Consider the following 26,961-nt stretch of genomic DNA (forward strand, 5'->3'; position numbering starts at 1 on the left):
ACTGGTGGAAGTAAGAAGACTAGATTAAGTATAGTCCTTTTAAGGGCAGTGTTTGTTTTTGGTGTTATGGCAAATGAAAATATGTAGGAACATCTGAAAATGCAGAGTTGTGATTAGCAACTCACACAGCGTACAGTGTGTTTGTCTTAAGTGGTTATTTAGCTCCCTTTCAGTCTTCTATATATACCCTTGTCTGCTTTTAATTTGCAGTTACATACAAAGCATGTTAAAAGTTGATGTGTGTGGTACCATAAAACAGTGTACAGGCTCTGACCAGGAGCCTATTCTAATAAAAAAGAGTACATGTATGCAGAGAAATAGAACCCACTAATTGTGGTGAGAAGAGTTACAAAAACAAAGCATTATGGGAGTAGAGGTCCATTCTGAGGCTAATTTACCTACAAGTTATCAGAATCCCAGCCTGTTCTCTCAGCACAGCTTCCAACCTGACTGTGTCTTTGGCAGGAAAGAGAGTCTCAGGTGCTGTCAGGTGATTTCATTGTCCTTCACTACTTTCAATGTGTGAGGCTGTGTCACAGGTCGCTCAGTGAGCTACAGTATCTTTTATAAGTGTCCCTTTTTCCTAATGTATTTGTTCGCATTGAAAATGGGCATTTTGAAATTTTATTTCAAAGATTCTAAACTGAAATAGCTAAAAATATAATTAGATCTGTTTTTTTTTTTTTTTTTTTTTTTTTTTTTTTTTATACGTAAAGGTGAGTTACATTAAAAAATAGGACTTTTTGCTAAAGGGCTCTTGTTCTGGGTGGTAAATTTTAAACCTTACCTGTCTTAGTGACTAGGACAGTGATTTCTGTAAAAGGAACAGAGTAGCTGATGAGTACAGGGATGTCTTTGTTCAGTGCCTTTTCTATAAAAAGAAAATAGAAAATACATTGGCATGTTAAGTTTATCTCTTTTTTATTTCTAAAAACACCTATAACTATGTGCTGTTGCTAGTATTCAACAGTCCCGTCTCAAAGTGCTTAGTCTAACACAGCTGAATTAATCTCTAGGTGAGCTGTCACAGCTGTTTTTCTGAAAGGTCATAGAAAACTTATATTTAACTCCAAGTATAATGGAAGTTATTTTTTCAAATATCACATGAAATAGCTTTAGTTAACAACGTATTTTAGGTGTAAACTTTATTGTAGTAATTCAAAGTAAAATTACAAAAGACTAAAATATGTGGAAAAACAAAAATTTAGTATCCTCATTTCTGACAGCTAAGAGTTTTTTTTACAATCTTAAGTGACACTTTAGAGACTCAGTTTTCTGTAAGCTAAAAAGTTGTGAATTTATGTAAATAAGAAAAATAAAGCATAAATAAATAAAATCTGTGGATATGAAAGCTCAATAAAGATTTAAATAGTCTCCTAAATAAGCACTGTCATTTTAATTGAAATTTTAACAGTAATTTTAAAAAATTTGATTCTAAAATTACACAGAATAGTAAGATACAGTCCCAAAGGCATTTTATGTGTATGTGCACATATTGTATCTTCCTCTATTGCTCTTCAATACTTAGCTATTTAATGGTAGCAGGGACAATGCTTAACACTTAGCTAAACTGGCTGACCAACAATCTCAAAGGTCCACCCATCTCTGTCCCACCCTTACCAGGCACTGGCATGTAAGTTGTGCATGACCTTGTGGATGTACTAATGACCCAAATCCAGGTGAAGATGCTTACATGGCAAACACTTCACCTGTTAAGCCATTTCTAAAACCTCAGCAAAGGCCAGTTTGAAAAATAATTTCCTGTCAGGTACATACCTTCAGTGATTAAAAATGTGGTTTTATTGCAGTTCAGACAAACAGTATATGGAAAAAGAATGAACATGGTCATCTTGAAACGTTATATAAGGGGCCGGAAGAAGGGCTAAGAGTATGCACCGCTTTTGTGGAGCACCTGAGTTCATTTGTCCAGTAACAACCACCTGTAACTCCAGCTCTGGGAGATCTGACGCCGTTGTCTGCACACTTATGGGCACATAAGCACACACAGATAGATAGATATACACATACACATTTTAAAACAAGTCTTTTTTTTAACTACATCTATAATAATGGGCATCTCATTAGATTTCACAAGATGACTGAATTTTAGAAACTGGTATTTCATGTGGAAAAATAAAAGAATGAGAACACTTGTCCAGGCAGTAATAGTGCACACCTTTAATCACAGCACTCAGGAGGCAGAGGCAGATGAATCTGTGAGTTCCAGGACAGCCAGGACTACGCAGACAAACCTCCTCTCAAAAACTAAAAAAGCCTGTATTTTGTTTAAGGGGAATTAAAGAATTTGTAATTTGATTATAAAGGGTTTTTTGTTATTGTGCTAACTTCAGAGACTAATTGACACACTGTTTTACCTATTGTCCTTTCCTGATCCGACACAGGAGCAAAAATGAAATTCCATTAGAGAAACCAGGAAACCCAACTAATCCTAGCTTTTCAGGGAATTAAAGTGTAGATGACAGTGGCACCTAAGAGCCTCACAACTATGTTTGACACTAGATATTAAGTTGGTCTGTTACTGTTTGTAAACTTTACAAAGGTATTCATAATCTGGTAAAATTCGGCAGTTTGGATCCCTCCTCAGAGCAGTTTGGGATTTGCTAGCTTGCCCGTGGTTTTCCATGTTGTGTTTTTATCACGTTTCTATACACTGTTGTCTCTGCTTCCTTCCTAGGAGCGGCCTGCTTCTGATGCTTGGCAGAAGCTGGAGACGTCTCGTGAGTATAAGAACAGTAACCGGCTGCGGGAGTACCAGCTGGAGGGGATGAACTGGCTTCTTTTCAATTGGTACAACAGGTGAGGGTTCCTAAACCAGCCTGTGTTCACATCCAGCCGGTGTTGTGTTGCTTTAGCCTGAGGTATGTTGAGTAGACTCTGAATGGCAGGAGCAGCACTGCTCCCAGTTTGGAATCATCCCAAAACTTGTATTTTTATGTCAGTTGTTTCCTCAACAGAGTGAGAAATAAGTCAATATCATTCAGTATATGTTGATAAAGGGGGATGGTCTGATCAAAAGGATAGGAGGAATAAAAAACTAAGATCTTATGAGGGTGGACATTGTCTATCTGGGCTTTACTGTTTTGATATAGGGTTCTGTGTGTCCCAGGTAGCCTCAGATTCAGGTTGTAGACTAAGAAAACCTTGAACTCCTGACCCTTGCTTCTTCCTCCCAAGTACTAGAGTGATAGTCATGTGCCACCACACCTCCATAGGTCTTTACACCTGCCTCTCCTCAATTTAAAGTCCCTGAAAGGGAACAGGGGTAGATTCTAGGCTCACAAATGTGCTGGATTTATGCAGTAACACTCAGCTGTGAGTTATTTGTATTCTAGTTTGTGGTAGAATCTAGAGGAGCCAGATGAAAATTTGAGAAAGATAATTGAGATTTTCATAAGACTGGACTTTGTACCACATTCAGTATTTTTAAGTCAGTGCATTGTAATGCAAAGCATACTGAGGAAGGACTCTGGTGTCCTGTTGTTCTAGTGTAGCCTCTGCTACTTACTCTGTGACTCAGCATAACTTACCCAATGAAACAAACATCTGAACAGTGAGCTAGTGAGAATGGTTGTGGCCACACCTTTCCCAGGACCACCACTTTTGCTTCTGAGCACCAGATAGCAATGCCTTTACTCTTTGTGAGAAGGTTTTAGAGGTTAAAATTTTGTCCTTTGATAACATGCAAAGGCTATACAGTGGGATTCCCATCTTTACCTTGGTTTCTAGGAAGTTTGAAGTCAATTCAAGATCAAGCTCGTGCGTGTGCGTGTGCGTGTGCGTGTGTGTGTGTGTCCTGGATTTAGAAAAGGACCTATAGGAGGGAAGAATTAGGTCTTAGGGGAGAAAGGAAGAAGGAATAAGAGTACAGTTGAATGTGAGTGGCATGAACGCAGAAAAGGACTCTGTAGGGAGAATGGAGACAGCGTGTGGCTGGGGGCAAGAAGGATCCAAGTGTAATAATAATATATGAGAGAAAACACATTGGTGTGTATGCTAACCTAAAAATTTAGTTTAAAAATTAAAATTTAAAAAAAAACTACCTTAGGTTATAGACATTTTCTTTTTGTTCTATTATTGTTTTATAGTCTCTTTAGTTTCTATTCTAATAGTTTTGTTTTATAAATTTTCTCATAAGTTGGCATAAGCAAAATAAGAATAATTGTAAAACTAACCTTAATTTCATCACTGCAAAATTATAAAGCCTTCACTAACCTCAAAGGTCAGAGTTTTAGTTATAACTAACCTCTGTAATTTCCTATATTGGTAATGAATTACTCATACTTCTTACCCTCTGCAGAAAAAACTGTATTTTGGCAGATGAAATGGGCCTAGGGAAAACCATCCAGTCCATCACATTCCTTTCAGAAATATTCGTCAGGGGAATCCATGGCCCTTTTCTCATCATTGCCCCTCTTTCTACCATCACTAACTGGGAGCGAGAATTCCGGACATGGACGGAGATGAATGCTATTGTGTACCATGGCAGCCAGATCAGCAGGCAGATGATTCAGCAATATGAAATGGTGTACAGAGATGCACAGGTGAGCCTTACCTGAACCAGACGACCCAGAGACTCCTTACTACACAACAGCATTTCTGCTTCTTGTCTTCAGGAGTTTCAGTGCTGCATGTAGAGCTGCTGTTTGCTTGTTTGTAGAGTTTTTGTATTGCTAAGGCTGTTTTCTTGCTTGCTCTGGTGGTATTTCATGTAAGATTGTGATAAAAACACAGGTTGAAGAGATGCTAAACTCGTGAGATCTTTCTTAGGACATTGAAAGCCTGGTTTATTGGCTAGCTTATGACCTTGCTTATGTGTGCAAAAGGTTTTGTGTTAACTACTGTGTAGCCAGTAAAGAAAATAAGTATATGGCCCAGCCATGATGGAACATTCCTTTAATCCCATCGTTTGAGAGGCAGAGGCAAGCACATCTCCTGCTAGCCAAGGCTATATAGTAAGACCCTGTCTCAAAAAAACTGTATTTAATAAAAAAAAAAAATGTATGGTGTTGGAATTTGAGCTCAGGGAATTTGTTGATGAAATGAACAGATTGGATAGGGAATGATAAAAATGTGTTTCATGTTGAAAACACAACAACTTTATTTTCTGTATTTTGGTTGTATGTAATCAGCTTACTGGGTATGGTTCTGTACTTTCACCAGGCACTGGTTTTCATAATTAAAGTAAAAATCAAATGATCAATCAGAGGAAAACCAGGGGTTCAGATAATCTAGGAATTGTTTGGCAGAAATTTTATATTGCTTTAACATTAGGCAACTCTGATCTTGAGATATGATGGTGTCATCTAGACAGACAGCAGATGGAGGTGTAGCCTGTCTAGCAGCACTGCACCGGGTATGTGCACAGTGCTGTTAGTGTCTGTGCTAGAACCTGTATTATAGGGTAAATAAATTATGTAAATCTGAAAAGTAGCAGAGGGTTTCCTGGAGTGTTCAAGGTATGCATGGCTTAGGTAAACTCTAAGCTAGAGATAATGCATGCGTCATCTTGGCTGCTTTCCTTAGCATCGTGATTCAGAAACTAAAAAGTTCCCTTGTTGCCCTTCATCTTTCTCCCCTTTAGGAGGACAGACTCAAAATTTGTTTCCTTGATGTTCTGAGGTCTTCTCTTATCTAAATGGTTGGTTCATTATGTTTTCTCCTTTCTCATGTAAGGGAAAACAGCACGGTGGCTTCTCACCTGTCATTGAACTGTGCTGTTCTCTCTCAAGTCTCCTAGTAGAATTCAGTGCCATCTGTAAAGCTCTGCTTTGGTTTGTGTTACCCTCAGGGAAACCCCCTTTCAGGAGTCTTCAAGTTCCATGTGGTCATTACAACATTTGAGATGATCCTGGCAGATTGCCCAGAGCTGAAGAAGATTCACTGGAGCTGTGTGATCATCGATGAGGCCCACAGGTTGAAGAACAGGAACTGCAAACTTCTTGAGGGGCTAAAACTCATGGCCCTGGTGAGAACTAGCTAGCATTTTACATAAATAAACATGAATTCCTTCTATTCCAAGTGGAGGGAGCATCCCACAGCCCTTAAGCGCATCCTTTTTGCCACAGATTGATTCCCAGAGGAACCTAGAAAGTGCTAAAATTTCTTGAAATTTGTAACCTGGAAACATGAGGTGTTTGCAGTTTCTTTATGGATCCCTGAATGAACTGGTACTAGAGATGATAATCTTAACACGATTGCTTCGGGGCAGGATTAGGCAGGCAGGCACCTAATGATTCTGAGAGAAAGAATGGCTGCTCTGGTTCCCGTGAAATTTCTGCTGCATTCATTGATGTTGGAGGAGAGTTGACCTGTTAATGACTACCACTCCTTTACAGCATTGGCACCCTACCTTTTCATTAAAGATTTGCTCCCAAGTTGAGCACAAATGCCCTGTCTAAATTTTCACCACAGACATGCACTGTTTTTGTGGCTCCAGTGTGGCTTACAATCTGTTTTTGATTTTTACAGGAACACAAAGTGCTGCTCACAGGAACACCCTTGCAGAATTCTGTGGAAGAGCTCTTCAGTTTGCTTAACTTTCTGGAGCCTTCGCAGTTTCCTTCAGAGACTGCTTTCTTAGAGGAGTTCGGTGATCTCAAAACAGAAGAACAGGTAATTGGGGACCTAGAGGATTGAGACAGTGTAGTTGTTCCCTTCACATTGCGGAAAACACAGTCAATATGGGGACAGGATTTTTTAAAGTTCCTACTTTCTTGTAAAATGAGCATTGCCACCTTTGTTTTGTATATTTGTTTATGTTGAGGAAGGCATCTAAATATTAGCAGTTCTTACTGCTAATAAGAATGATTTGGCCTTCTGCTTCACTGAATGCTATTGTGCATTCGATGATGTTGTCTGTAGCTCTGGCCTCAGGAGCACGCTGTTGTCTTTTGCTTCCCTCATTCCTTCATCTTTCCTGCTCCATAATCTGCAGCATGTTTCCAGGGCCACTCTCCTTGGTTATACATTACACAGTGTGAGAAAAACAGGCAGTCACATATGTGGAGTAACTGTTAATTCTAATGTTATTCTGATTACTTGCAATTCTCCAGCATTTGAGGATCTAGTACTGTCTAGTTTATTGGACCCAATTTAAAACAAATCAGTCTTCATCTATTGTTGATAGAAATCTCTACTAGGAATTTTTTAAAATGTCACACAAGTTTAATTGCTACAAGAGGAACAAATAAGAGTTGGGAATGTAAAAGGAAAGACCATACCCATTAAGAATCTGGAATGACAAGGGAGAGGGTACAATTTAAGAATCTCTCGAGGGTAAGTTTGCAATGGTGAACAAAGAAGAGTGACTACTTTACATGGGAGGGGGAGCTCAGAATAATCAGAGCCATGAAATCACACGGTAGTGACAGAGCATCTTGTTAGGCTGAAGCAGTTTGAAGTACAAAATAAAACCAGAGAAGATCTTGAAATGGAGGTTGAAGAGTAAGAAGGTAACAGAAGAGTCTAACAAGGCATTTAGTTTAAGAAAGATCAAGTTCTGCTAATTGATCTAGCAACTGTGCAAAAGTGTTGTTGCAAGAATTTGGGGACCAAAACGTTTAAGACTACCACTAACTGATGTAATATACTCTGGTTCCAATCTGTTGCTTTTACTTGTCATGCAATTCATTGAAAACAGTGAAAAAAATCACATGTAATTCTCCTCCTCTGCATTTCAATATCTGTTGATCCTTCAAAAGCCAGTTCCAACCCACTCTCCATTTTTGGACCATTGGAAATGCATCCTCTTCTCCCATTGCACTTAATTTGTGGTATGCATTTTTTCTTCTTCCTAGACAATGATCTCCTTGAGGACAAGGCCCACATCTTCTCCAAAGTTGTTTGTTGTATTGACCAGCAAAGTGTCTGGCATATAGTATACTCTAAATGATTCAGGTATGAACCAAGCGAAGGGCAAAAGCTGAACCCAGCATGTGGCAGATTGACATTTGTCCCAACCTTTAACAATTAGCTAGCACTGTTTTTCTCTTTAGGCTCTTACATAGTAATTCTTTACCCATTGGGGGAACAAGACTCCTAAATACCTTTGGATAGTAAAATTAAGGTCTAAAAAAAGTTAGGTTTAAAAGTGGTTTTAGAAAAAAATACATTAGCTGATTTATTTTGTATTTTTTAATTATATCTTTTTAGATGTACTTTGTATACAATAGGTTTTGAAATTTGTATACATAGTAGAATAGCTGAATCAAGCTACTTAATCTATGCATTACATTATCATCTTTTTTGTGGTGAGACTACTCAAAATCCACTCTCACAGCAGTCCTCAAGAATACATTGTTATTATAGTTGCCATGTTGTACAGTAGCTCTCTTGACTTTGTTCTATCTAACTAAAATTGTGTGACCTTTGACCAACATCTTCCAATCCTACTCTATGGTAATCATCATTCTACTTATTTTATAAAGAAGAAATGTTTTATTTTAAAACACAATACATGTAAGGTCTCCAAAGTGTCTGTTTCCAACCAAAGCATGTTCATCATCGTTTAAAGCCTGTTTCAGTAAGTATCTGTCCTTACCTACCCCACAAGTGGTGCTTGTTTCTTCAGGAAACAGTGCTACAGCAGATCCAGCCCCTTGTAGAATCACTGAACAGCCAGCCCTTCCTGACTTTAGAACTTAGTTTATTTCCTTTGTGCTCTCATGTCCTTATTTTATTATCATCAGGGTTGATCTTACTGGTATCACACTTGAGCTTTATGTAGGTTAACTCAAGTGCTTTGACTTTGAATCACCTACACTGTCATTGTCTTCTGGAAGAGGGAATGGATTACCTCGTTGGTTCAGTCTAGTAAATGGGATCTTTGTATAGGTGTGGTCTCTTAGACACATAGCCAGATTATATAGCAAAGAAGAGTGCCAGGCTTGAAATAGACCGAATATGACAGCTCCCGTGATGTTATTATACAGCATTGACAAACACTCCTACTTCTAAATACAATTACTGCTGCTGTTACTTAAAAGGCATAGGATAACTCCATTTCAAACTGCCTCTAGTTCTTAACTCTGTCCTTTTTGGCATCTCAGTCTTCCATCTTAATGTATCACTTGTACCATCTAACAAGACAAAGTATTCTTCATATAACTTCTGTGCGCGTGCGTGCGTGCATGTGTGTGTGTGTGTTAGAAAAAGAGCAAGGGAGCTTTGTTTCCTCCATCCTAGAAAATAGGTCCTGTCTTCCTTCTCCCTTTATATCTTGTTAAGAGGTTGCCACAAAGGTTCTTGATAATTTATGAATTGAAACCAGGTCCATTTTTCCTCCAGATATTATTGTAAGCTCCCCATTTGATGTCATTTTTATGACCTCAATACTATGATGACATTGAAGAGATTATAGTGAATGTTAAGATACCATAGTGATCATTTAATTCAGACTGGGGCAAATAAATGGCTATCCTTTTCCTAAACAGGTAAAGAAATTGCAGTCTATCCTAAAACCAATGATGCTTCGGCGCCTGAAAGATGATGTGGAAAAGAACCTTGCTCCCAAGCAAGAGACCATCATCGAAGTAGAACTGACCAATATCCAGAAAAAGTACTACCGTGCCATCCTGGAGAAAAACTTTTCCTTCCTGACCAAAGGCGCAAATCAGCACAACATGCCTAATCTTATCAATACTATGATGGAGCTGAGAAAATGCTGTAACCACCCCTACCTGATCAATGGTGAGTCAGGGCAATAAGGAGCAGTAACTCAGGATAGCATGGGCCTCTGCTGAAAGCCAGTGATAAACAGAGGCCACATGAGCTAAGAGCTCTTTTATACACTAGCCCAGTGGTTCTCAACCTTCCTAATGCTGTGACCCTTTTATCCAGTTCCTCACATTGTGGTAACCTCCAACCATACAGTTATTTCACTATTACTTCATAACCAGTTTTGCTATTATGAATTGTAATGTAAATTCTAATGTGCAGAATATCTGATATGCAACCCCCATAGGTTGAGAACCACTGCACTAGGATTTAATATTTTTTCTTTTTACACAGTATAGAACAGAGGATCAGAGAGGATAAGAGTTGTCGCTTCTACAAACTCTGTTTCTATGGGGCTTCTGTAGACCTGCCTGACAGCGAGTGGGAATTAGCCATCAGTTTGCTGTCCTAGTGACCCATAATCTAACCCAGACTTTCATTTGAGAATAGAGAAATGTGTTCCTTAGCTGAATGAATGATGATGCAACAGTGAGTTAGAAGTGTGCATATATATTCAATCATATTAGTTATTCTGACTAGTTGAAAAGATTAGAGGTGAGGTAGGTGTTTGTGTGTGTGTGTGTGTGTGTGTGTGTGTGTTGTATGTATGTGTATATGTATGTAGGTATAGGCCAGAGGTCAACATCAAATGTCCTCCTCAATCACTCTGCACCTTCTACACCTTACTTTTGAGACAAGGTCTTTTAGTGAATCAAGAATTCACCATTCCAGCTAGACTGGCTTTCTAGGAAGCCCCAGGTATCCTCCTTTCTCTACCTCCTCCCCTATGATGGGATCACAGGCATCTGCTACCATACCCATCTTTGTATGTGGTGCTGAGGATTGAACTCAGGTCTTGTCAATTGAGCCATCTCTGTGGGTTTGGGTATTTGCTTTGGTTTTGGAATTTTTCGAAAAGATAGTGAAACTTTTGAGGAATTCTGGTAGTAGTGTGGCTTGGACTCTTTTGTAGCTAATCCTGCAGTAACAAGAAGTATGGAAGTCTTTTGCTAACTCTGAATATTTTTTTTTTTTTTTATCTTTTACTTGAATAATTTGGGTTAGAACTTGACATTTCAGACTTTGAATTTCCTAGAGAGAATTCTCAGGAAAGCAACAGACCATTCTGCTCCAGCAAAGTGACTGCTAAGGATACAGACCCAGAATCTGACTGTTGGTCCAGGAGTTAGGATTTTTGCTTTATTTCCCTAGAATCTTCAAAACAAAGAACATCTTTAATCACATCTTACTCAACAGTCGTTTTGCTCATTATTTTTCAGGGGCAGAGGAAAAGATTCTGGAAGATTTCCGGAAAGCCCACAGCTCTGAGGCCTCTGACTTCCAGCTGCAGGCCATGATCCAGGCAGCTGGGAAGCTGGTGCTGATTGACAAGCTGCTCCCCAAGCTGATCGCAGGCGGCCACAAAGTACTCATCTTCTCTCAGATGGTGCGCTGTCTTGACATCCTGGAAGATTATCTCATCCAGAGGAGGTGAGCTGTCCTCTGTCAGCACTCAAGAACATTCACCATCAGAGAAAAGGAATGCCTTTTTAAAGATTGATTGACTAAAGTCTATTGTTTATCTTAGGACCAGGTAGTTTCAAGTTTAGCTGTCTGGAATAAATTCATTGCTTTTATAGGGTGGAGTTACTGTTTTGCTTAAGAAAAATCCCATATTTGTTTATATTTACTTCAGTTGAAAGAAGTAGAGAATTACAGTAGCATTAGGAAAAGCTAATAAGTGGATGTTGTGACATTCTTGTATAGTATGAGAGGCATGCATCCTTGATGGTGTCATGTCCTTAAGTTTCTGAAAGACTTAAGCCAACATCTTAGAAAGAATTGTTTGTCCACTCAGTGGCTCTCTAAGGCTTTGTGACACTAACTGGCACCCAGCTCCTAGTCCTGTAAATGCTTCACCTTGTGCAAGTGAGAAGTCTGGTGTTGTGGGGATTATTAGATTCTGTGCTAGAACTCCCCTGCTCTCCTCACAGTGTCTGTGATACACCAGTGATCTGAAGATGATGATAGAGTTTTAAGAATGCACTTGTAAGGATAAAACTTTGCAATATCATAGGAGTTAGTATCGTTAACACTACACTACACATTTTCTCAAGTAGTTAAATCAGAGTTGGTCTCAGCTGTCCTAGCAAATTTTCCCATCTTTGAAGACTATGTTTATCCTTATAAATTACATGCCTTCACAGAAAGAATTCTGAAGAAAATGACAGATTTAGCTGTGGATATGCAAACGTTTAATATTGCATAGATAATTCCTCAAAGTTAGATGTAGGAAATAAGGAAAGTCCTCTGAGCACCGTGATTGAAATTTACAGGAAAGTACTATTGAGACTGGCTATTCTCTCTTAGAGGAAGCCAGTCAAAACATGTGTTATAGATACAGTGAACAGAACAGCTAGTGTCCCCTGACCAATTCTGATTATTTCTTAACTGCATTTTATACTAAAAATGTTAAATGCATATGGAGATTAGAAATGTGAGCGCTCTCACTCATTTTCTCTCTCTCTCTCTCTCTCTCTGTGTGTGTGTGTGTGTGTGTGTGTGTGTGTGTGTGTGTGTGTGTTCCAACTGCTTATTGCTGGCAGACAAGAAAATTGTTCATTTCCCTTCAGACTTTATGTGGTCAACAACTCTTGTGCCAAAAACATGTCATCCTCACCGCTAGCCAATCCCTTAGAGGTTTTCCCAGAGTACCACCTGCTTTTTGTTGACATGAATTTCTCAGAATTACAGCTTCATGAGCCACGTCAATAATTCCTAGGGATCTTATTCAAAATATAGTTGTCACTGAGGGTTTATTGGTGGAGTTTAGTATGGAAGATTGTATCGTATCTGCTTTTTTCATTTGAACTTATCCTTCAAGGTTTTCTTTGTTCTTGAGTGTCTTTACTGCTCCAGCTGTCAGTTTGGTTTTGTGTTCATTTAATTTCATGCCAGACTCATACAGAAGTCGGAGCATAGCCAGAAGATCTGGCTCAGAAAAAAAGGGAGAGTGGGGAGTGATTTGAGTTTAGATAATCCATTTTTAGTTATTTGTCTTTGAGAGCACTCCCTCAAAACTAAACAAGTGACAAAGTGAGAATCATTGTCTCGGCCTTTCTGCACACATACCATTTCTTAAAACTGTTGTTATAACTACTTTATGGAGACAACCCACCCTTGCCGTGCCTCCCCAGGTGATGTCCAAGCGTTGTCACCCATTTGTTGATTTCTTCCTTCCTGAATGCTGTGCCAATTCCAACCTCACTATGATCTGCAGGCCTCTAGCTCCTCTTTGATGCTCAGGAGTGTCTTTTCATAAGACCCTCTCTTCTGATCCTGTAGCATTGTCTGTTGACATAGAAGGGAAGGAGGCTATCGTTTAATAGAACCCCAGCCCTGTCTTCTCACTCTGAGTTCTGTGCTGCTTCTGTCCCATCACACGTAGCCCACTAAAGATCGTAGCATTGCTTTATCACACTGTTTTGATACTTAGGTATGTTTTCTGGAATTACAAGCTCCCAAACTGTACTGGTGTCCCTAACTTGTCTCTGATTGCTCTTTTTTAGTTCTTAAGCAAATTTCTCTGTCCAGCATTAGAATGTGGGTTAGTTGTTATGGGAACTTGGTTACCAGCTTGGGCTGAGCATGCTGATTTGTTTGTGTGGTTGTCTTGCTGTGAAGTTTCCATAAGTGGGAAGTGAGGGTGATGATAGGAATGCCCCATAGGATTGTGGTGAGAATTTAATGCAGGGATGCATACATAAGTATATGCTGTAGTGTTTGGTACACAGCAGACACCTAAGAACTTGCTTTATTAGTGTTGTGGTGGTTACAAATGTTAGATTAAAATACATACATCTAGCCCTTAGTCTTTCTTATGTCACAAAATCTCCTTGGTGAGCCTTTCTGACAAAACAGTCTCAGTCTCTCCTGTCATTTGTTACTATGGCTCCCATACATATTATTCTTGGATATATCCGAATCTTAAAAGAAAACAATAGCAGAAACCATGCACACACTTGTAGGAATGGTTACCCTGAGTATATGAGGGAAAGATAATGTTGCTTTTTTTCTTTGTTGTTGCAGTGTAAGTTATCAGTTAGGTCTCTTCCGCTCATTTCCTTGACTGGTGTCTTCATATAGTTCTTCCTTTTCTTAGTCAAATTAGAGTTATGTTGCCAAATTTTGTTTTCAGAGCCATCTCTATACAGAATCATCAGCCCACATGTCTATCATTTTACTCTTAACAGGTATTTCACTGGGTTCTAGAAATTTGTTTTTCTGAACTGACTCATGGTGTTGGTATTCCGATGACTTTTGTTTTGTTTGTTTTGTGTTTGTATTTTTGAGGCAGGGTTTCTCTGTGTAGCTTTATAGAGTTTATACTGGAACTTACTCTGTAGACCAGGCTGGCCTCGAACTCATAGAGATCCAGTTGCCTCTGTGTCCCGAGTGCTGGAATTAAAGGTGTACACCACCACTGCCTGGTTTAGTCTTTTTCTTTAAAAACAGTTTTTCAGGTTTACTTATGTGTACAGATATTTTACCTACAAGCATGCCTGTTGCTATGTAAATTCCTGGTGCCAAGAAGGTCAGAAGACGATGTCATATACCTCCGATCAAGAGTTATGGATGCTTGTGAGCCACCATGTGGGTGCTAGGAATCAAACCCAGATCCTCTGCATGAGCAACTAGTGTTCAAACCACTGAGCCCCCAGGCTCAGAATGTTCTTAGTACTTCTGCTTGACTCTCAAGGTTTTTTTTTGTTTTTGTGTTTTTGTTTTTGTTTGTTTTTGGTTTTTTTTTTTTTTTTTTTTGTCAGCTTTGGTGCCAGAGTAACTTGTCCCTGTAAATTTACTTGTCATCACTGTAAATTTACTTGTTGTCAGTGAGAAAAGATGATTGCTGTTAAGCCTTACTGGTCTGTTATTTCTTGGTACCCAACATGATGTACCTGTGTTTTGTTCTGTTTTCTGAATTGTCAGTAGCAATTATGTCCCTTGAACATTTTCATTTCCTGTTCTTACCTCTTCCTTTTACCCAACCGTGCTGTCCAAATCTTTCTTCCCTATCAGCAGGCATCCTTCCACTTCCCTCCATTGTCTTCCTTTTGTTCTTTCGTCTCTGTCCCTAACTCATCTTAGAAACCATTTCTGTATTTGACTGCACACAGGAAGGTTTTGCTCTGCACCTGTAATGTTTTGAGAAACTGACAGGGTGGAAATGGCCATTTCAGAACCCAGGTCTGGCAGGGCAGGCACCTTACCACTTTTATCCTGAGCAACTGGAAACTGAAGTGAACTCTGAGCACCAGTTATGAGCACCGCTGAAATCCGTAGTTGGGGCTCATATCTACCTGCTTTTCTGCCAGGGAAATTGTAGGATGAGATTCTATGCAAGAATAAACTGGGAAATTTGTGAGAATAAGTTATTTAGACAACATTTTGGGGATCAGTATTTGGTGATTTTAAGTCTTATAGTCATCCTTAATTTATGACTGGCTTTTAAAAAAATTTTACACAAAGAAGATATTTCTCAGAGCAATTTTAATCTGCTCTGCTTCTTCTGTATTTGGTGGGATTTCTTAGAGACTGTTGTCATTTGGTCCACATTAAGAAGTGAAGGATTTGAGGCCTTTGGGCAGTAGCTTCCTGATTGTTCTTTGAACCTTGATTAACACCTGGGCTTTCATTCATTTGGGTCCCCTCAGATACACGTATGAGCGAATTGATGGGCGAGTACGGGGAAACCTGCGCCAGGCAGCCATCGACCGGTTCTGTAAGCCAGACTCAGACCGCTTTGTCTTTCTTCTGTGCACCAGAGCAGGAGGCCTGGGGATCAATCTCACAGCTGCTGATACCTGCATCATATTTGATTCTGACTGGAACCCTCAAAATGACTTGCAGGTAACCATTAGGATGATTACTCTTTCTGTTAGCTGCCTTGACTCTTAGAATGTCATAACCAAGTCTGTCCTAGTTATAGATTATGTGCTCTGCTCCATGCTATGAAATCAGCTTTTAGGGATTTGGCTAGAAGAAGAAACTAAATGAAAAGTAGGTGTCAAACCTTCCCGCTAATCAGAGAGTAGTTCTCTCCCAATGGTCAAAATCAAATGATTTTTCCCCCCAGTGATACACTAAAACAGAATAGAACTGCTGTTGTCAGACATAAGTATCTGGTATTTTCCCTTCTGCTTGTTTAATATCACGTGTCATTTGCAGTAAATGAACTAACAAGAAAAAAAGGTGGGAAGGCCCGATAGTACGGCAGACAGGCACTCTACTAGACTGCTTCTCCATTGATGTAATATGTTGGAGGTTATATATGTCTGGTTTAGTGGCTTTCTAGATTGTATTTTCTTATTACAACCAAACTGAATCACATGTGACTTTACAAAGATTGCTGCAAAAGCATGTTAAGCGTAGGAAACAGTGAATGGCTCAACAAGTGAAGGTGCTTGCCACCATATCTGACAACCTGAGTTTGATCCCTAGGACCCACATGGTTAGAAGAGGAGAACCAACTCCCTCAGTTTGTCCTTTGACCTCCACATGTGTGTTTTATGCATGCATTCGTACACACACGCACTATAATGTAATAAATAAATGTAATAAAAGCAAGCATAATGAACAGTTAAAAAAAAAAGAGTGCTTCTATTTGGAGTTAATCAGCTCTGTCAAAATAAACTCAGTGGCAGCTACCAGAGTATATAGTAAGTCAGCCAAAAATATTCTAACTTCTCAGGAAAACTAGTAGAGGATTGGCTCACATCCATTATTATTCAAGATTAACCTCATCCTTATGTATACTAAAATCTCGGAATATTTGCTAATACTAAGATTATTAGTATTCAGGGTTGGAAGGATGAATAAATGGCTCAAAATGTAATAGATTGTTATTAAGAAAGTTTGGAGGCTATTGTTTCATTTAAGAGGGACCTTAGATGATGTTGCTAGGGAAGGGATGCCAGGAGACGGCATTAAACTGAGGGATTGGGCTCCTTTTCTATCTACTCACTTCCACAAAGTCATTTCTGCTTTGTCCTTTTCATTTAATGAGTCTCTAAGTAATCTTTCATGTGACAGAAACAATCCACCAGTTAAAAGCCAGTGCTTTAAATATTAAATTGATAAAGTTGACTAAAGTATAGGAGGAACACGGAGATAAATTATCACAAAGTGATTTGTGTGGCACTATGTGCATATCTGACTTAAAAGAAAACTGGTGATTATAAATAATTCATTGTCCATTCTTTGTCCTGGTGAAGGGATGTTAGACTCCAAGGTGGGTTGCAAAATATGGTAAATAGTTTTGAAGAAGTAATATATATACTAAATATTAAAGTTAAAAGACAAAGGCTAGTATTTGATCTAAAAAGAACCTAATTTAGGGTTAGAAACATAAGTCAATGGGGAATCACTTGACTAGCATATGTAAAGCCCTGAGTTCAATTCCCTACAGCTAAAAATAAAGAATTAAACAAACAAACAAAAATTAGGAAAGTATTACCTTTATCACTGCCATCTATTTATTTAATAGCGCATCCCCATGTGTATTATCTGTGGTCAACTCCATGTTACAGTGGTGGCTACAAATAAGTTGGCAACAGAAACCCCCAAAGACACAAAATATGTAGCATCAGGCACTTTGCCAGTATTCATAAACCCTAGACAGATCACTTCATGAGCCCTTGGCAGCCATGAAGTTCTGGGCTCCTTTACAATGCTTTCTCAACATTAAAGTGATTGTAGGGCAAAATGTCAAGGAGAATAATAATATAAGAAACTGAAAATGAGTGGTTAGTTTGGATATTCCTACTGGAATTTCCAGAGGGTAAATTGAAAGCATAAGGCCAGATGCAAGCTTTTGGAATCACCTCGCCTCTCCTAATGAAGTATAATCATTGACTATTAAGTAGATAAAACACCAAGAAAAGCAAGTGGAATGCCAAGCCTAATGAAGAAGTGGAATCATACCTTCTCACATCTGTAGCAGCCACTGGAAGTGGACTGAGCTACGCAGAATTAGATGTGGCACTTTGGAATGGATGTTTTTTTTTTTTTTTTTTAATTGTGTACTGCTGGGGAATTGGAAAAAGGTAAAGAATATTAGTGAAGTACATGTTGAAGTTAGAGCCTTTGAAGTTTTTCAGTGTGCTTTCAGTTGGTGAGCTTCCTCTAACAACTGAAATGAAGACACCAAGAAGACCAACACTACAGAAGGTCCAGGGTAGCAGCTTGCATGCCAGAACATCACAAAAACATAATGAGTGAAGGAATCCATGATAATGACAGCCTATGTCAGGGTCAGGGTTTAAATTTTTTGCTCTTGGTCTTCCAGACTAGCTTCCCTATTTCTGATCTGCCTATTTCTGTTTTATTGATTGGTTATTATTAAGGTTTTTTTTGTTTGTTTATTTGATTTTGTTTTTCAAGGCAGGGTTTCTCTGTGATTTTGAAGGCTGACCTGGAACTAGCTCTTGTAGACCAGGCTGGTCTCGAACTCACAGAGATCCTCCTGCCTCTGCCTCTCAAGAGCTGGGATTAAAGGCATGCACCACCAACACCTGGCTTCTTTCATAATTTGGTGGTAATTACTTTTTTCTCTTTTTAATGTGTCATCAAACTAGCTAAAAGAAGAAGAAGAAAAATATAGAGTCCTTTAAAGGCAGGGAATTGGATAATTATTGGGAAATGATTGATGGATTGTAAAGGAATAGGGGATAATCTGGAGACTCAGACCTTCAGACCCCCTTATGATTGCTAAGACTGTAGCTAAAATTACCTGTGAAGATGGGTAAAATGATAGATCCTAACACTAATTAAAAACTACTAGCTCTTTATCAAGTATTCTTGTTCCATATATTTTGTTTATTATATGTACATATACTAATTAATATTTTTAATAGATGGACCAACAACTCTTTGAAGTTACTACCTTTGGAAATTAGATTAGTCATAGCATTTATCTAGGAATGGGTTGAGGCACATACCACCTATACTGCCTGATGTAAATATCAAACATGGAAAAGAGAACCCATTTTGAACTGGGTTTTAACCTCTATCATAGGGAAATTTTAGCAGAGCCCCAGAGATCTCAGTTCATTTGAAAGAAATGTGAGTTTACTGTGGTCTCAATCAATAAGGCAATATCTGGACCAATCCAAAGTTGTCTCTAGTTAGGACATACTAAGAAGCTGTCATTGCAGATGGATGATTCCAGATGGATCCTGTAGGATCTTAAAGTAAAGCAAGCATGATTATAGGAAGACTAGACTCTGCTGAAGTGCACCTGAGTCTGTGCTAGGGAGCTTTGCTAATGAAACGAATACAAGGTAGTCATCTTCCAAAATTTTTCTGACTCAGTTTCAAAGGTTACAGCTGGTGGTCAGTTAGCGCTGTTGCGTTCAGGCCTGCAGCCTGTTCAACTCATAGTAACTAGGAAGCAGAAAGTCAATAGTTGGTCCCAATGTCCCCTTCAAGGACATCTCCACCCTACCCTAATCCCCTTCTGCTAGGACCCATTTCCCATAATTTTCTGTAGTGCTAAGTACATCTTCAAGGCAGGTCTCTGGATGCAATCAGCTTCTGTGGCTGGAGAACAGAGCTGAACTTGAGAAAATAGTCCCGTTTTGTTTTAGGCTTTTCATTGTTCCTGTGCATCCATTCCTCCCTCTGATTGTTTTCTGGAGAGAGAGAGAGGTGATTTGGTTGGTTTGGGTTTGGGTTTTGCTTTGTGAGACAAAGTCTCACTACATATCCTAAGCTGACATGGAATTCAGATCTTCCTGCTCTGCTTCTCAAGCCCTGTGCCTGGCTAGGGATATTTTTTAATTTAGGTCTTCATAAAACATTGTTACTGAATATCATCTGTTATTTTCTTTATCTGATTGGAGTCTGATTTGCCCAGTAAATCATATGCTGCTCCCATTTCTAGATTGGAATCAGTTTAAAAATAGACATAAGTGAACAGTACTGGATCAAAACACTAGCTTCAAAAAGTCTGGAGGCATTTAGAATATGTAGCTAGATTTACAGTCAGGGTTAGGCACATGCACATCCTCGTGTCTTCACTAAACTTGCTACCTAGATCAGTTGGCAGCCATCAGTAGAGTGAAAGGTGCCCGGTAAGCCTGCTGGTAGCAGAGATGAATTCAGTGTTCAGAGGCAGGGAGGCGGCCTCCAGTACTTGAGCCCCAGCAGCAGCAGCAGCAGCAACAGGTATTGTCTAGGATCCCTGTAACACAAAAGCGTAAGAAATGGCATTGGAGGGAACAACCACGTAAGAAGGAAGCAGAGAAATAAACTTGGTTTCTTCTTAGGGAGCAAGTCTTGCCAGTGTGGAGAACCTCTTAGGGGTAACAATATGGCATCACACACCCCCTCACAGATTTACAAGCACCTTCTTTGTTGCTACTCCATAATAACCTATTGAGTTCCCCACGTTTGAAGAGAATTCAGGTTAACAGTGGAGACAACACCGTTCCAGGGCCTTCCTGTGTTTAAGTTCCCTGAAGGCAGAATTGAGACACCATAGAACAGATGTTCTGGCTAGAGGCACAGCATAGACTAATGCAGCTGGTGTGTGTCCATGGGAGTCTGGAAAGGAGAAAAGGAAATTCATACTTGGAAGACAGCCCTCCTTCTATCGCCAACAGTAGAACTCTAGGAGCCCTACACACTGCTCAGGGAAGCTGGGGGACTGTTCCTCCTTTTACTTCCTCTGCTGCCATCCTCTTGGCAGCACTCCTGTGTCTTGACAGAGTGCAGATGTCTGAAATGGGAGGCTTATTATACCTTTTATCTTTTCTAAAACTGAAAAGTGGAATGGTAAGTGCATGTCCAAATGCTGTTAGGTAAACAGTCAGTGAATACATTCAAACTGTAGGATATGCCAGGCATTAGCTGAACTAGAGGTACCACTGAACTAAACTAGTTGCTCTACATCTACTACAGCGTTCCCATTTCTGAGAGATGGGAAATGATAAATAAGGAAGATTAAGATAATTACATGTGGTAACATTTATTATAAAGAAAATCAGATAGTATAGAGAGGACAAGGATGGAGCAAGTTGGGTACCCTGATTTAGGTAGAATGGTCTAAGAAGAATTCTTTAAGATAGTGTTATTTGAGCCTAGTTGTCAAGGAAGCATGTTACAGAAAGCAAACAGAATGACCGTGTAGGGTAGGAATGAACATAAATGATATAAATGATATCTGTAGGACAGGAAGCTACCATACTACGTGGTCCCCAAAAAAGTGCTAGTGTTTCCTTGCTTCTTTCATTCTTTTTATGCTGCCCCAAAGTACTCTTCCTATTGTAAAAATGTGTTACTCCTTCCTGCTCTCAGCCAGCACTCTGCTGACTTAGCTGGTATGCTTATTGAGCTGGAGACACTACTAGGCCCCAAGGAGGGGGAAAAAGTGATGGAGTAAATCATACAAAGAATGCAATGGGATGGTCCATGTGCTGTTTTCTGAGGACATTTCCATTGTAAGAAGTGATATTTTACCCCCCCCCCCCGCCCCCGAAGAATAAATGTGGAGCTAGGAAACACAGGTTCAACAGTAGACCTGCAAAGAGACAGGAAGAACAGCTTCCTAATCTTCTGAATCCCTACTGTGTAGATAACCCCTTATTCCTTCTTTTCACAAGTAAGCAGCCTGTGGGTACAGACTCCCAGAGCCTTAGGGAAAAAAGCCAGTGCCTCAGAATAATACCCAGGGTTGGAAAATGGGTCTGGAAATTCAACAGTGTGCTAAAAGTGGTTGAATTAGTGATGAGCTTTGAGTTGCAAATTAGGGTTATGAGTTGTTTTTAACTTGTGATTGTGCAGGTTTTCATTAAGGAACAAGTATAATCTAAAGTGTTAAGGAAAACGTGCTTTTAAAATGTAATAGAACTGATAACTCAGAAGAGAATGGAAGCAAAGGGCTTTGTGTTTGGGTTTTTGTTGGGGATTTTTTTTTTTTTTTTTTAAAGTTGTTTTGAGTTCCAGGTCTCACTCTGTAGCTCAGGTGAGCCTCCAACTCACAATCCTCCTGCCTCAGCTGAGTATTGGGATTATAGGTATGAGCTACCATACATGACTGATTTTGTTTGTTATATTGTTTTTGTACCATTCGTTTCATTTTTACACGGTTATAAAAGGCATAGTAGAAGGCTTTGCTGACCTCTGTACTTGAGATGGACAGAAGTAAATGAGGGCAGAATGAGTTTATAACCTGTCACTGCTAGGTGACTGAGCTAAACACTCTTGTTTGCATTGAAAGCACTGTGATCTGTGCCTGCTTTATTTTCTTAAAACATTGCATCTGGCCTTTTGTTCACCTCAGGTGGATCAAAAGACTTCAATATATTATTGAATTAAAAAAACAAGAAATTTATGTGTATATGCTAACATTTATTTATGTGTTGTGTTAACTTTGCTTGACCTGGAACTCAGTATGTAGATTAGACTGGTTTTAAATGTTAATGTTTATTTTTAATGGGCTGTTTGTGTCTGTCTCTCCCTGACCAATGAAAGGTAAAACTAAAACACAACGAAACAGTTTGTATAATTTTTTAAATGGTTACCTGTAGAGAGGGAGCTAGGAAACAGTGTATGTGACAGAAGCCAGTTTTCTCAAACATTCCTTAAGTTTATGACTTTAGAACCACTTTAACTTTTTACAAAGTCTCAAAATGCTGCTTCCAGTTTACTTTTTACCTAACTTCCTGCATGTTAACATCTTACACAACCATAGTATAATGAATTATTAGAACCAGGAGATTAACAGGTACAGTATTACTATGAATCCACAGGCTGTTTGTATTCTTTCAGTTCCCATGAAAGAGAAACTTTCTATCCAGAATCACTTTCCATCAGAAGTGGTGCCCCCTCAGCATCCTCCAGTGTGTGATAACACCTTTCTCCTTCCTTACTTCCATGACATGGTACTTTAGAAGGTACTGATGAGCTTTTTAGAGTTTTTCTCTTGGTTTGTCAGTTTGTATTTGCCCAATTTTTCCTTAGCTATAAGATTATGCATTTTAGGCAAAAATATCAGAGACATGATAGTGTCCTTATCACTGCATCCTGTTGGAGAACACGATGTCATACGTCCATTTGCTTGTGGTGTGATTTTGATTTGGTTCAGATGCTATCTGCCAAGCCTCTCGATTAAAAAATAGTTTGTACTTTTTAAAAATTTTTTTCCTTTTTTATTTAAATTTGAAACAAAGTTGTTTTACATGTCAATTCCAGTTCTCTCACCCTCCTATCTTCCTCTATCACCCCCACCAAACCCTAACCCATCCCCTTTCTGCTCCCCAGGGAGGGTGAGGCCTTCCATGGGGAGTCTTCAAAGTCTATCATAATAATTGAGGCATGTGTCTAGGCTGAGAAAGTAACCCTCTATGTGGAATGGGCTCCCAAAATCCATTTGTATACTAGGAATACTAATCCATTGCTAGAGGCCCCATAGACTGCCCAGTCCTCCTAGGCTCAGAAAATCCTCCCGAGTAGCTAGGCTACAGACATGTGTCAGTACACGTGTCTATTTTATTTTATAATTCACTATTCTCACTGTTTTCCTTCATGCTATTTATATTCCACTCATATCACCTGAGCCTTTTTTTTTTTTTTTTTTTTTTTTCTTTTTTGAACAACATATTCAGATTCATGATAACATTTTTCCAGATCGGGTCTTGGAATTGGCTGTTTCTCCACAAATCCCTATTTTGATTTGAGGAAGATACTTAGTGATCAAGATCTGAAGCTAAACATAATTCTGTGTACCTATAATCTTGGGAGTTGGGGACAGAAAATCAGGAGTTCAAGGCCAGCCTTGAACTTCATAGCAGGTATGACATCAGCCTAGATTATATGAGACCTGTCTCAATTATATAAATAAATAAAAACAGAAAGTTACATCTGACTACTGTGTATAGCCACTGCTAGACCCTCTGGGCAGGCAGAACTAGGAAATAGATATACATACACTAACACAACAAGCACTCATGCCACACACACTATTTATACTATAGATACCCATCCATAATGAGCTTTCTGATTCCAGCCCTTTGTGGGTTGTTGGCCTAGCTTCTTTCTCTGGCAAAGAGATGTTTGATCACATTACATATAGCAGCATATTTATTTACTCACATCAGGCATAAAAATCAAATAGTATCATAACTGACCAATATTTTGTAAAAAGTCATAATAATGTTTGTTAAAAATTCGTTAATATAAAGTAAGTTATTTCATCTGTAATGTTACAGTATATAAACAAAAGTGTTATTTTCCGAAGTTTCTTAGTTCTATTCTTCCACATCAGGTCAATGGGTTGGTTGGTGTTTTGTTTTGTTTTGTTTTGTTTTGTTTTGTTTTGTTACAAAGTCTCACATTCCCCAGGCTGGCCTCAAATTCCCTGTGAAGCAAAGATGGCCTTTGAACTTATAATCTTCCTGTCTCTGCCTCCCAAAAGCTGGGTTCTCATTTCTTTCCTGCTCTTCTGTAACTGTCAGTCTCCCAATCCAGAATTGATTATTACATTTACTCTTTAGCCTCCTTTAATCTGGGTCATCTCGTCAAGTTTCTTTGAAGTTTTACTTAGTGAAAGCTGGCTGTTCTGCAGACTGCATCTAATTTAAATTGTCTGCTTACTCGGGAATTTTCAGATTTGGTACCCCCTTACTGAATTGATGCATCCTTCTCAGGTATCAGAAACACAAAAGAGTGGTCTGGTCATGTTTGCTTTGATCACTTTGGTTTCCTTACTCAAAAGTAGATATTTTTCCCTTTGGAATTTGTACGTAATTTTAAAGAAATACACTAGGACAGTGCCTGATCTTGCCAAAGTTTCACTTGTGATGATAGCTTCTGTTAATTATCTTTTCCAGAACCAGTTGCCACTTGTTGCTTACAAAGTTCTGATATTCAGACACCCTGGCTTGATGCATGTTTGTTAATTGAAATGCTGCTCCAGAGTTCTTTTCCGTGTGTGTGTGTGTGTGTGTGTGTGTGTGTGTGTGTGTGTGTGTGTGTGTGTGTGTATGTGCGCGCGTGTGTGTGTGTGTGCGTGCGCGCACGCACTCGTTAAATTCAGGTGTTGTAATTCATGTCTTCATTTTCATTTTGATGTTCACATGATGTTATAATTGCAGTAGGAGTCTCTTAAGGGGTGTGTGTGTATCTGTATACATAGTAGGCATATATTTTACTGCTAACTACATCACTATCCCTTTTAATTCTTATTTGGAGTCAGGATCTTGCTAAGGTGACTAGACTTGGTTGGCCTTGAACTAGCAGTAGCTGGATATAGCCATGTGTGACTATGCCCAGCTCAAGTGTTATTTTCCTTACATGAAGTGTGCAGTGTGATTTAGATTTATCTCTGTGTGTGTGTCTGTCTCTGTCTCTCTCTCTCTCACACACACATACACACACCACTGAAAAAAAGTTCCCATTGAAAATACTTATGCTGTTTTCTGTAGTTAGTGCTGTCTGTGTGTTGCAGTAGTAGTAATGCAGTTTTTTTTTTTTTTTTTTTTTTTTCTTCAGACTGTAATAGATAGACTGGCATGCATATTAGTCAGTGTTCTCTAAAGAAACAGAATTAATATAAGAGTCAATATTAACATGGGAAGTTGACTTGCCAGCAGGAATGAACAAAAGCTCTTTTCTTCTGTGTCCTTTTATGTGGTGGGCTGCCCAGATTTAGGGTAGGTCTTTTACCTCAAATGATTCAATTAAGAAAACATTTTACAAGCATGCCTAGTAGCTTGGGTTTTAGTTACTTCTAGATATAATCAAGTTGATAACCAGTAATAGCCATCACAGCATGTTTGGTGGGCTTCCCCTATTGTGCCACTTGAACACTAAAGGATTCTAGTGTCATTTCCAGCCATAAAGTTAGGGGAGGATCTGATTCTAACTAGGGTGATTCCCTGATAGGCAGACTTAAGAATCTCTACTTAGACCCGTTCCTTTTTCTGTCCACCCCACCCCATCCCCGGACTTTCAAACTCAAGTTAAACTAACGGGATGCTAGCCTCCTTTAACAGCCTGGCATTTGAGCTATGGGTCCTACTGCTTGCTATTCTGTTCTAGATGCTGGGATCACAATAATACCATGAGACAGGAACCGAACTCTGTCATTTTCTGAGGCTGCCACTGGCTTCATTCATTTGAGAGCCAGGGCACATCCTCAATGCTCAGGTTCACCTCTGCCAAAGCAAAAGAAGCACTCAGGTCTGCAGGATACCTGCAAGCTTCCCATGTGTGGCATGACCATCCCGCCTGATCACGGTCTGCAGGGTACCTGCAAGCTTCCCACGTGTGGCATGACCATCCCGCCTGATCACAGTCTGCAGGGTACCTGCAAGCTTCCCATGTGTGGCATGACCATCCCGCCTGATCACAGTCAATGGCACTCTTCTCTGCTTGATTGCAGGCATGAACATTTCTTGTTGAAGGGCAAAAAACAACAGGATTCCTTTTTAAAGGATAGGTGCATCTAGTTTTATACAGGAAATACCACAGAGAACTGTGGAACATGTTAAAAGCAAGGGAACTATTAAAGACTATTGGTCTCTGGTACAATATGTAGGCATAAATACATAGCTACTTGTGTTCTTTTAAAATGTGTGTGTACAAACACACACTCACACCCCTAACCATTGATTCATACTGATATCTCCATCTTAATACCACAGAGTCAGTCTGTTGAGTCTTATCTCCCTAGTCTACTGGACAGTGTTGCAAAAGCTCAGGCATCAGTCTGCAGAGGCTCCTGTAGGCTATATGGCTACAGTGCAATAAGACCTAACAACTGTATTGCAGCATATGTCGTCATTGTGTTCCTTAAAGAACTAAGACTAAAAACCTTATTAGTCACTTTAGAGGATATTGTTTTGCAAATTGAGTAAATGAAGAGAAAGAATCAAATGTGGAACTTTTCTTTAATAATAGTATAGTAGGACAGCCAAAGTATTAGTGAAGGCAGTTATAACCCCAATAAAGAAATGGATGTAACCGGGCAGTGGTGGCGGCGCATGCCTTTAATCCCAGCACTCAGGAGGCAGAGGCAGGCGGATCTCTGTCAGTTCAAGGCCAGCCTTGTCTACAGTGCCAGGTTAGGCTCCAAAGCTACACAGAGAAACCCTGTCTTTAAAAAAAAAAGAAAATAATAATAAAAAGAATGAAAGAAAGACAGAAATGGATTACACCATGGTG

General features: G+C 39.3%; 1 protein-coding gene across 5 annotated transcripts in view; it reads left to right on the top strand.

Annotated features, from left to right (window-relative positions):
* Nucleotides 1-26,961, top strand: part of Chd6 (chromodomain helicase DNA binding protein 6) — a 157,706-nt gene that overhangs the window by 85,373 nt on the left and 45,372 nt on the right. For all 5 annotated transcript variants that reach the window (XM_051187234.1, XM_051187258.1, XM_051187263.1 and 2 more), the window contains exons 11-17: nucleotides 2,696-2,817; nucleotides 4,319-4,562; nucleotides 5,810-5,986; nucleotides 6,490-6,633; nucleotides 9,453-9,708; nucleotides 11,016-11,226; nucleotides 15,450-15,645. In XM_051187234.1, coding sequence (XP_051043191.1) covers nucleotides 2,696-2,817; nucleotides 4,319-4,562; nucleotides 5,810-5,986; nucleotides 6,490-6,633; nucleotides 9,453-9,708; nucleotides 11,016-11,226; nucleotides 15,450-15,645 — 1,350 coding nt within the window. The remainder of the gene's footprint in view (nucleotides 1-2,695; nucleotides 2,818-4,318; nucleotides 4,563-5,809; nucleotides 5,987-6,489; nucleotides 6,634-9,452; nucleotides 9,709-11,015; nucleotides 11,227-15,449; nucleotides 15,646-26,961) is intronic.

Source organism: Phodopus roborovskii, unplaced genomic scaffold, assembly GCF_943737965.1.
Source record: "Phodopus roborovskii unplaced genomic scaffold, PHOROB, whole genome shotgun sequence".
Classification (NCBI taxonomy): Eukaryota; Metazoa; Chordata; class Mammalia; order Rodentia; family Cricetidae; genus Phodopus; species Phodopus roborovskii.